The sequence below is a fragment of the Syzygium oleosum genome, unplaced genomic scaffold (genome assembly GCF_021117445.2).
Source record: "Syzygium oleosum isolate NSW1041296 unplaced genomic scaffold, Sole_v2.1 Sole_v2.14, whole genome shotgun sequence".
Lineage (NCBI taxonomy): Eukaryota > Viridiplantae > Streptophyta > Magnoliopsida > Myrtales > Myrtaceae > Syzygium > Syzygium oleosum.
The window spans coordinates 9,898,325-9,909,223 of NW_026607498.1; the positions used below are offsets into that span (position 1 = coordinate 9,898,325).

The window sequence follows — 10,899 nt, forward strand, 5'->3', positions numbered from 1 at the left end:
CTAAATCCCCCTCCCTCCAAATGTAACGCAACCCCACCAACGAAAAATAGACAAAAAAAAAAGACAAGAATCCGCGTGTTCTTGTCATTTCACGGCTAAATCCGCGGAGGGCGTTATGGTAAAATTCCGTCCAACTCCCCCACCACCCCGCGTCCCCGTCCGTCACCGTACGGCGGTCCAAAGCCTATAAAAACTCCCCGCGTCACCCGCCGGTGACCATAGCAAAAGCCCTCCCCCGCTCGCCGCCTCGCCCTCATCTTCGTCGTCGTCGTCGTAGTTTAACGGCTAAACCACCATAAATACAAAACAAAAGCGGTGCAGATCCTCCTCCGCCGAAGCTCCTCCTTCCTCCGCCGTATCTTCCTCCCTCCCTCCCGCCGCACTCTCGCCGCCTCGTCGATCGTTCCTCCGCTTGCCTTCCCCTTCGAAGCCGCTCCTCGCCGCTCGATTCCTCCTCCTCCTCCGTCTCCTCCTCCGTCTACTCCTCCTTCTCCTGCTTCGCGCGGCGAGATCGCTGAGCGTATATAGTCGTGGGGAGCTCTCCGTATCCGAGGCACAGCAACCGGTGGTTTGGTATTTGGATCGGATTCGGTTGCGATTCGAGCCATGTCCGGCCGAGATCTCGAGCGAGGCCCCGGGAAGGGCCCCGCCGCGGGCGGCGGCGGTTATCCTCCCAGCGCGGGCTACAACCAGACGGCGTACTACCCGAATCGCCGCGGCGACTCCGACAGCCAGTGGACGTCGTGGCTTGTCCCGGTGATCGTCGTCGCCAACGTGGCGGTGTTCATCGTGGCGATGTACGTGAACGATTGCCCGCGGAACAACCCCGGGTTCGAGGGCGGCTGCGTCGCCAGGTTCCTCGGGAGGCTCTCGTTCCAGCCGCTCAAGGAGAATCCCCTCTTCGGCCCTTCTTCCAATACGTGAGTTCGATTTTTGCGCTTCTTCGTGTGATTTTGTATTTCTCGTTGCTGTGCGACTACTCCTGGCGGTTGGGGAGCTCGTGTTCAGCTCGGAATTGAGAAAATCCCGAGCATTGGACTTGTTGCTTGATAAACAGCCTGTCCCGGTGCAGAAATGTGTGCTCCAGTGTGTGTTCCACTTGATCTGTGAAATTCGACAGGCTGGTCTAATGGAACTAAGAACAAGGAATTCTATTGACAATTATGCCTTTTTTTTTGTGTTTATTGGTTTTGGTTTGTTTCAGCGAATTTGATTAGCTATTGTGGGATCATAAGTATGGCTAAGTCTTCTTGTGCTGAACTAGATGGTTCTCGAAACTATGTCTTGTTGAATTTGAGTTCCAGCTCGGGGAAATTTTTTGGTTTTTGAGTTTGTCTTGAAGCTGCTCATATGGAAAATTTGCTGGCTTCCCCCTTTTGAAGGAGTTGACGTGTCTTAATCATGGAGAATTTGTGGTTCCATCTCGTGAACATGGTAAATTATACTATTGGATATCGCTATTGTCTGTATATGTTAATAAATAAATAGATGAATGCAGATATTGGCCAAAGAAAAAGAGATGAATGCAGCTGCGTGTTGATCTGCATTGGCGTTTTGATTCCTCCTGCTTTTTTTGTTTGCATAGTCTATAATTTTAGATTTGAGTTCTCCAAAGTTTCTCATGTTGCGTTTAGTCAAGGCAAATCTTGAAGCATTCCTTATGCAAGGTATTGTCTTTATGTTTGTCCTATTCTTTGTGTTTGAGCTGGGAGGTTTTGTAATGTTGTGAAGCGTCATTTTCTAACAGCTAATTTGTAGTTTTCAATTGACTTAAATTGTCAGGAATAAAGCAAATCGATTGGCGGGACAATCTTGTTTCTTTTTATATGACATGGTTCTTGTTTGATCGTAAATTCTATTTGCATAAAATAATGTTTATGTTCTCTGTTCTTTATAAGTTCTGATGTTTCACAAAGTTGGCCCCTTGACTTTTTCTGAAGGTCTTTTCCTTCGGCCTTTTCAATGAACAAAATGTTCATATGAAGTTTTGTCTGGATTTAAGATGTACTGGTTTCTTTTCTTTTTAGGAGTATCGTTGGGCTGAAAAATTTTCCAGGTTAACATCCAATTTTCTGTCTGACCCTGTTTTATGTCAAAAAACTTCGACTCGGTGCACAATTAAATATGAGAAATTTCATTCACAAAATCTCAGATGATGGAGTACCACTGTTGCTTCTTGAAACCTTTTCATACGTTCAATTAGGCTTTACTGAGCTGATGAAGGACGAGGAGTCCCACAGTATTTTACGACTTTAGTTTAAATGGCTAGAAGTAATTGAGTGACATCTTTAACAGAAACTTAGCAGCATTACTTTCCATCACTAACTAAGCTAACGGATGTAGACATCTTTATAATTTACTGGAGAATCTTTATGGCGATATGGGATCGCTGATGAACTTCATCTTGGTTTATTATAGATTGCAGAAGATGGGAGGTTTGGTGTGGTACAATGTTGTACATGGAAACCAAGGTTGGAGACTTGCCACATGTATGTGGTTGCATGCCGGTGTCATTCATCTGCTTGCAAACATGTTGAGCTTGGTCTTCATTGGAATTCGCCTTGAACAGCAATTTGGCTTCGGTATGTCAACTGCCCATATCACATAATAAGGTCTCAAAGCTGCTCTATAGCAATATTCTGTATGGTGTTTCATTCCATTGCCTGTTGATTAAGGAAGTCTTCTACTAGATGAGTTTCACCACCGTGGACTCTAATTGACATTGCTCTCCTGTGGTTACCCCTGCAGGGAGAGTTGGAGCAATCTATCTAATATCAGGATTTGGTGGTAGCATTCTGTCCTCCCTTTTTATTCAGAACAATATCTCTGTCGGTGCTTCTGGCGCTGTCTTTGGGCTTTTGGGAGCGATGTTGTCAGAGCTTCTAACTAACTGGACCATCTATACCAATAAGGTCTGATGCTCTCTCCATGTCACTGTTTATTCCCCCAACCCAAATACCTCAACCTAACAAGAAATAAAGAAGAACAAAATGGATGTTCACTTCTTCATGCATCATGATTTATGCCTGCTAATGTAGGTTAAAGCGCCATATTAATTACTAATGAGACACACCCGTAGATCTCGATTTTGATTCTTTAAATTTGTTCCTTAGCCGTTCCAATAACATGACTAGAGAATGGCAAAATCCTAACGCCAAATAATTTTTTTGAGGTTGGAATTGAAGATTTTTGGGGCAGCTCTCATTAGCCTATGACTACTCTAGCTTTTTAAGTTTCACCGAATCTAAGGAAAGTAAATGCTTTGACCATGGTGTTTATAGTGTGTTCAACATGTATTGAACACCGTCGGTAGGCAAATTTTTTTCATAAGCAACCTTCTTTATCTCATGCAGGCTGCAGCTCTTTTCACATTGATATTCATCGTAGCCATTAATCTAGCAGTCGGGATTCTCCCTCACGTGGACAACTTTGCCCATATTGGAGGATTCTTGACAGGATTCCTCCTTGGTTTTGTTTTGCTCGTCCGGCCCCAGTTTGGCTGGGTGGAGCGTCGCTATCGTCCTGCCGATGCTCGTGTCAAATCGAAGCACATGGGCTACCAATATGCCCTCTGGTTGATTGCCTTGGTCTTGTTGATAGTTGGGTAAGCTCTTTATCCTGGACAAGATTAACGCATGCATCGATGGACCAAGATCTTTTCTCTTTGCATCATTTGCATGAATAGGACATTTTACCTTATCTTACTAGTGTCATCAATTTCTCTCTTAGACCCTTGACATTGCCTGGAACGGTGTGTCTCGAATGCTTTGCTTGCTAATGGATTTATGAGTGTACCTATGGACTCTCGGTGAGTTGCATGCCGTGAAAGATTGACCTGAGCTTCTTCTCTTAACCGCTGCAGATTTGTGGTGGGGTTGATCATGCTTTTCAGAGGCGAGAATGCAAATGACCACTGCAGCTGGTGTCACTACCTCAGCTGCGTCCCGACTTCGAGATGGAAGTGTAATAACTGAGAAAAGTCCGAGAGTTCTGTATCTCATATGCTCGTGTTCATTGGTACATTTGATTTTCTTTGCATGTCATAACTAGTTCTTTCATTTGTTTATTGCGTGACATCCCTTACCGCTTGTGTAAATCTGTAGCTTCAGACACCTCTTCGTTATTTTGCCCGTCAATTTATAGAAATACAGTATACCCAGGTCTCTCTCTCTCTCTCTCGAACGAATTGCCTCCACTTGGATTTGCAATAAGGCAATGTGTGAAACATGCAGAAAACAGCATTTCCACGACGGTTTGTTTTGTTTGTTCGCGCCTGTTGTCATGCCACAAGCAAATGAAGAGGGCACTGTTTAAGGAATGCACTCGGGTGCGGTAAAAGAAAGTTGCGTAATTCCTATTAAAAGTGATATCTTCCTTGACAATTGTGGATTCCTAATACTTGGTAGAACAAATGTAGCAGAGTCGCGGAAGTTAGATTAAAAAACCGTGCAAACTAAACTAGAAGCTCTCTAGAGCAATGATGACCCTGTCGGATAACCGATATAACACAGGCTTCGGTTAGATATGAAGACCTACCCTAATGGTGACTACTTCAATTCTAAGATAGTTTGATACATGCCAGCAACGAAAAGACCGTGCCCGTCACCTCTAATATCTATATCCGTACCCGTCGCCTCTAACTGGCATCCCAAGCCTGTCCAAGCGACCGGACCCTGGATATGCTTTGTTCGCGAAACTCGAGTGCAAGGACAAGACCTTCTGTGAGATGGACCTCGATTCGCCGAAACCGTGTATAGAATGCCTCTTCGCAGAACTAGATTTCTCGAAGTGAGGCCGCTGTTTAGGGGCGCTCATTGACCTGACCTTGGCCTTCGAAGATTCGGTGTAAGCCATGTAGTTGGGGTGGTCTGAGTAGCCGCTTAAGTAGCTTCTCGAGCCATCGCTCTTGGTGGGAGTGAACGGGCTTCTCCTAGAACTACCGCCCCTAGAAGACGCCGAATAGAATTGGGGGCTGTTATCGGCAGTGCAGAATGCGCCTTCCTCCACCTCATGAGAGAAATCCACCGGGCTTGGAGATTGCACCTCACACGAAGAGGGGCTAGGAACCGTTTGGCGCGCCGTCGAGTCTTTTGAAGTGGTGTAGCTATGACTCGCTTGGTCTGAAGGCAACGCGTGCCGAGACGACTGTACAAGACTTCGGCGCTTGGGTGTGAAGGAGGGTTTCCCTGGATCAATTTCTAGGATCTTATCACTTTTCTCATCATCCGCATGCCCACTGTTCGCTGAAAGTCCCCGTTGATCCCCCAGTCTCTCATCGACCCGACGCTCCGACCAATTGCGGCCCAAGGGTGCTCTTTCTTGAAATCCAACAATCCTGCCACTTGCTCTGGAACCATTCCTCTGCATTTATTGGGATCAAATTAGTAAAGGCGTCAAAGACAAACAAGCACTAAGAGTGTTTCAAAGCAAAGGGGGGTTCAAGCAAATTAAAGGTTCGTTCCTTCAGGACAAACTAGTCCTCGAGCTTTCCTGGGATTTTAAGCGATACATTTACTTTTATAAAGAACACAATAAACGTATAGCACGCAACACTTAGTTAAGGGCCGAGGCATACCCGGAGAACCGGTGACTGATCCTGTCTTGAACTCTTGCTTCGAACCACATACTCTGATTTTTCAGGAGTAGCGGGACCCTGTAATGAGGTTGTTGTCATGAATAGTTTAAAATGTAGCTCTCGAAGGTCCACTTGTTCTCGTACATAAAGAACTTGCCAAAAGCTAAGCATAAGATCATCAATACAAGCGATGCAAACAAATAAAAAATCGCTGGTCCAGAGGAAGACGCAACAAATGTATAAGAAAAAGGGATAAGTGGAGGTATTACAGGGTGGTGAAAGTGAGAGGACTTGCTGCTTGATTGTGAAGATTCAGACACCTGGGCCCTCTCGGCACGTGCCCGAGCCTGGGCTCGCAACACGGCTTGCATTTTGCGCACCAATTGAGCAGTTCGCTTCCTCTCGATGTGCCCTCTCACCAGTGCTTGAATCTTGACCAGTCCCTTTAATGCTCGCAGCGCTCGCCTTGCCTGCCCAACCCAAAGAAGCAGGAGAAGAAAGATTCAATGTACAATAATCTTTTATAAATTACAGAGGGACCCATCTTGATTAAGAAAGAAAATTGTGAGTTTTCACAGCTATAGGTAAAGGTAGCAAAATGGGAATAAAAAGGCAATTCCTCCAGCTCGCTTGAATTTAAAAAACACATCGCCATAACAAGAAAAGGCACCGTCACAGATTATTCGAAACCGCACTCATGTGCAGTAAGTAGATAAGATGGGGTCTGTACGGCAAGGTTCACTTAGTGAGATAGTACTTGCCATGCTTGGGACTAACATAGTGACTTAATTAAATGAGCTGAGCACCTCGTTAGACGATAACATGTACGAAAGCTTTTGATGAGAGAACCAAGTGGGTTTCAATGAGGCACCAGGCCGACGCAACGCTACCACCGAGCAAAAATCAGCCTTGAGCACGTGAGCACAGTTCGGCCCAGGCTAGCGTTTTAACTTTCCTAAAGTACAATTATCTGAGCACAAATCGGTATCCAAAGTACAGCCATTGACAATAGACGTGGCACCGGCACTGGCTAAAAGTGGGTCATGCAGAATAGTGTATGAAGCGTGACACGGGTCATGCTATGCCAGGTAATATCATTCGCAAGTGGTAAATTCATATTGATTTTGCGATTATTGAAAACTTCTAAATGGATTTTGTTGACTCGTGAAGTAAATATATAATTTCCAATATTCTACTTTTTCTCGTGTAATCATGTTACGTGAATTGAATATTTGAAAGAACGGTACATGACATGATACCTAGAAAATGCAAACATTCAACAGTCTTAACATAAACATGTAAATACGTCACAGGGTAGCTACTTTTCCATCCTGCACGAGAACTGCATTTACCATTCCTTGACTTTAAATCGAGATGGGCTTTCCAAAATGGCGCCAAGGGGAAGCAAGTGCACACATCAACATGCGAAAATGAAAGGGAACAGGCGCCATAAAGAGACGAGTTTTCACCCACTCCGCACCCCACCACCTACTTGAAGTTGAAAAAGAAAAACAAGGGTGAGAAGAAGAAGAAAAAGCCTGACATTGCATCGAGAAGACAAAGACGTTTCGCTAGCCGCCCTACAAAAGGCAAAAGAGACTTGGTTCACGAGTCCGTGACCATGATTACCACAACAAAAACTCGTAAAAGTAACCATCTAATCCAACTTTCATCGCCAAAAAGCACATAAACCCACTTAAGGAAATCAGCACCGAGCCCCATCTCCAGAACTTGTGGGGTCAAGGGCCACCCACTCAATATAATCCCGCAAAAAAAAAAGTTCAAAGAAACCAGACCAAGAGTTGACCTACCTTCCCAAGTCTATCCGACCAGCCACCTACTTCGATTTGAATTAGTAGTCCGCACTTACTCGTTTGTCAATGATACGAAAAGAAGTTGATGTGCATGCAATTGCAAGTCTGTTTCTGAATTGCCAAAGTCGTTCACCGTCAAGATTCAATCACTTTAACAAGTAATTTTAGCACAGAGATTCATACGATTCCATTAGCTGGTCGAAATTGCAAAACAGAGACCTCCATAAAGCAAAAGACCAATTACCCATCGACCACGTACGGTTGGCAACCACACGGAACAGAGTGAAACCCATATCTCTCACCCAACGAACGGGAAAGGCCAGGCAACGAGCCTCTACCCACCAGAAGTAGACAAGTGCTCATTATAGGAAAACGATACAGATAAACCCCAGAAGAGGAGGAAGGGCAGGCGACGCAACCGCAAACAAACAAAGAGTAGAGTAGAGTGGGGGAACGCGAAGCACCGAATCCTCTTTCTCTCCCGATTAAATAGCGAAAACGCCATCTCGTGTCGCACGTGACGGGAATTTCTTTTTGTACAAGGCCCACACGGCTTCTTCTTCTTCTTCATCATCATCGTCGTCGTCTTTATGGGATATGCACATCAGATTCTATTTCGGTGAATCTCGGAATCGAAGAAATGGAAACGGTAGCGAAGAGTTTCGGCATCGCTGTTGCATAGCGAGCTTTTCTCAGTAAAACGACAGGAAAGAACAACTCGGACGAAACCGACGGGCGAGAGAGAGCGAAACAAAACGACAGCGTCCTGATAACGGATAGTTCCCTCGCAGGAAAGAGAGGATGAAAAAGGAAGATCACGAGTCGCCTAAACTGTAGGTAGACGAAGGATCGCGCCTCCTTCGTCGGAGATTCTGTTTATCTTATGCTGAAAATCCGAATGCATTCGACTCCATGAACTTCCGCTGAAATTCGATTTTTCATCTTGTGATTGATTCTGCAAACGAGGGACCACGGAGGGACCACGGAGGGTCGGATTTAGCTTTAGCAACTGCAGAAGAAGAGCAGCAGCAGCAGCAGCGAGGGAATCAAACCAGAAAAAAGCGGAAGGAATCTTCAATTTGACAGATGGAAGAAGATGCTCCTGCCGAGAAACAATCATGGAGTGCGAAGTCACCGAGGCTGGAGCAGCTATTAGAATCAATCTCTAGGAGCTCGTGAAGAAATCTAATTGCAAGTAGTTTCACGACGACGGGGCGAGGAAGAAGAAGACAAATGCGGACACGTGGCGTCGCCCGGCCGCTCGCTCGCTCGCTCGCTCGCTCCATCTCGAAGCTAATCCCCGTAACGCCTCACCGAAATCGATACTGAAAACTTCGTGCAGGATGAGAAATAAACGGGGTCAATACGATCGGAGGACTCACCAGATAGCCTCGGAATGCCGACTGGATCTTGAGCACCGCGACCTCCTCCCTGACCGCCGCACAACTCCCGCCGCCGCCGGCGCAGCCGCCGTCTGCGCACCTCCCGCTGCTCGTCAGCCGCACCACCTCCGCCGCGGCGCGCGCGGCCATGACCGCCGCCTCCGCGGCCGCCGCGCTGGCCGCCGCGACGGCGATGGCGCGCTTGTTCGGATCCGCGGCGAGCTCCTCCGAGCGCGCCGCGGCCGCCGAGGCGGAAGCGGAGGAGGAGTACGAGCCGTAGCGCTGATGGCGGTGGCCGCCGTCCCTGTCCCGGTGCGACTTGACGAAGCTCCAACGCCGCTTCTCCCGGCCGGGGGCAGCATGAGGAGGCGGCGGCGGCGGAGGCTGCTTCGCCGGCGGCGGAGGATGGGGCGAGTCGGTCTTCCTGAGGCCCAGGAGGCTGCGGAACCACTTGGAGGCCTTGCCCATGGCGGCGGATGGCGGCGGCTCAGCCGAGCGAGCTCGGGCCGGCGTGTCGGTGGCGGCGCGAGTGGAAGCGATGGAAACTCGAGCTTTGGCTATGGCTATGGCTATGGCTATGGCGATGGAGTTGCATTTGCGCAGAGAGAGAGAGAGTGAGTGAGAGAGTGGGAGTGTGACTTTTATACGGTGGAGATAGTTGACGAGGGGAAGAAATGGTGGACCCCGCGGGGGTGGGGGGGGTTGTGAATGTGTGATCGCGCGTGGAAGCGACTCGCCCGCCACCGCCCAAATTTCGCACGGAAAAAAAAAAATTTTGACATGAACGGTCTCTAAACTTTGGCCGGATGCTCAGTCCGATTCCCGAATTTTTTATCTGTTCAATGAGATCCGTAAAATTAAGTTCAATGTGCATTGCGATCTCTAAACTTTTAATTCGCTCGACGTGATTCCTGAACTTTTACTACGTGTTCAATTTAATCCATGAACTAATAACAACGGTCTCTGAAATTTTTTATTTGTTCAATGTGATCTATGAACTTTTGGTACGTGTTAAATTCAGTCCATGAACTATATAAAAATATTTATAGTCCATGAATTAAATTGAATAAATACTAAAAGTCCAAAGATCACATTGCATGTTAGGCTTAAGGTCATGAACCACGCTAAATAAATTAAAAGTCGAGGGTCAATAATAGACATCTTATCAAAGTTCATTGATCATTTTTATCAAAGTTTTTCAATACTAAATAACACCCCTAAAGAGCTTCCGAAGCAGATTAGCATAAAAAGTAAATTTCAAAACTCGAGATCAAAGCAGGAAAAGTGTTCCAGGTACTCCCGTCACGCTTGACACATCTATCCTTCCGAAAACCGTCGCTGAACGCTCGATCTTCTATCGCCGTCCACAGTTCGCCCGTCGCGTATTTTACCTAACGAGACGTTCCGTGGCCCGCGTAACGAGTATCGACGGGCGATCCTCGTGAAATGTGTACGGCCGTTATTGATTAAGGGGGTCAGTCAATCAGTCAATTACGTGTGAAATGGTGGGCTGGTTCTTCTGGGGCGCGCGAAAGGGATTGGAGACGGATGGCCCCGGATGATGACCCGGTTTTAGTTGGTGGGGATTAGCGACCAACGGAATTGACGCATTTAATTAGTCAATTTAGAAAGTCGCGAACTCCAATTTAAGCCGGGCCTATATACATACCCTCCACCTGCACCCCCCCCCCCGGGCTTGACTCTTTCTTTGTGACAGCCGTTCTGTATTTTTTATTTATTCTTCTTCTTCTTCTTCTTTTTGTACACATTTTCTGGTCTTTCATTTTCTTTTTTCAAATCGCGATGTAATGCCGGTAGCAGCTGAATCGTCATCGCTGGATTATTATTATTATTATTTTTTTTTTATAGGACGTTGCTAGGGAAACGGCACCGTTGTTCACAGGGAATAGCGGCACCTTGTGCGCCGCAAATTTGCCGTTCAACGGGACCGAGCCACCGTAAGATTTATTCACGCTTTAAGTTGTGTAAACCAGGTGTTCGAGTTTTAATTTAGACAACCGTACTCATTTTTGTTAGAGGAGATATTTACTTCCAAGACTACATGTGTGGAAATGTTTTACAATAGAGATGGTGATGTTAATAAATATGCTACATTCATTTTGCCTTA

The 10,899-nt window shown here is 46.5% G+C and overlaps 2 protein-coding genes across 2 annotated transcripts; one reads left to right on the forward strand and one right to left on the reverse strand.

The window, feature by feature from the left end:
• Nucleotides 1-304: 304 nt before the first annotated feature.
• Nucleotides 305-4,163, forward strand: LOC115690310 (RHOMBOID-like protein 2). The gene is made up of 5 exons (XM_030616632.2): nt 305-920; nt 2,419-2,582; nt 2,749-2,912; nt 3,354-3,604; nt 3,863-4,163. Exons 1-5 carry the CDS (start codon nt 607-609, stop codon nt 3,972-3,974), a joined length of 1,005 nt encoding a protein of 334 aa, XP_030472492.2. The 5' UTR covers nt 305-606; the 3' UTR covers nt 3,975-4,163.
• Nucleotides 4,164-4,328: 165 nt separating this feature from the next.
• On the reverse strand, nt 4,329-9,388 carry LOC115690311 (protein IQ-DOMAIN 22). The gene is made up of 4 exons (XM_056317709.1): nt 8,772-9,388; nt 5,845-6,045; nt 5,576-5,653; nt 4,329-5,361 (listed from the first exon to the last, which is right to left on the reverse strand). Exons 1-4 carry the CDS (start codon nt 9,237-9,239, stop codon nt 4,609-4,611), a joined length of 1,500 nt encoding a protein of 499 aa, XP_056173684.1. The 5' UTR covers nt 9,240-9,388; the 3' UTR covers nt 4,329-4,608.
• Nucleotides 9,389-10,899: the final 1,511 nt, after the last annotated feature.

Excerpts from the sequence above, each read along its gene's own strand:
- LOC115690310 (XM_030616632.2), top strand. The coding sequence starts at position 607 with ATGTCCGGCCGAGATCTCGAGCGAGGCCCCGGGAAGGGCCCCGCCGCG. Across the intron at positions 2,583-2,748 it reads TGAACAGCAATTTGGCTTCG|GGAGAGTTGGAGCAATCTAT; the intron begins GTATGTCAACTG and ends TTACCCCTGCAG. Across the intron at positions 3,605-3,862 it reads TTGGTCTTGTTGATAGTTGG|ATTTGTGGTGGGGTTGATCA; the intron begins GTAAGCTCTTTA and ends TAACCGCTGCAG.
- LOC115690311 (XM_056317709.1), bottom strand. The coding sequence starts at position 9,239 with ATGGGCAAGGCCTCCAAGTGGTTCCGCAGCCTCCTGGGCCTCAGGAAG. Across the intron at positions 5,654-5,844 it reads CCTCTCACTTTCACCACCCT|GGTCCCGCTACTCCTGAAAA; the intron begins GTAATACCTCCA and ends ACCTCATTACAG. Across the intron at positions 5,362-5,575 it reads ATCAGTCACCGGTTCTCCGG|AGGAATGGTTCCAGAGCAAG; the intron begins GTATGCCTCGGC and ends CAATAAATGCAG.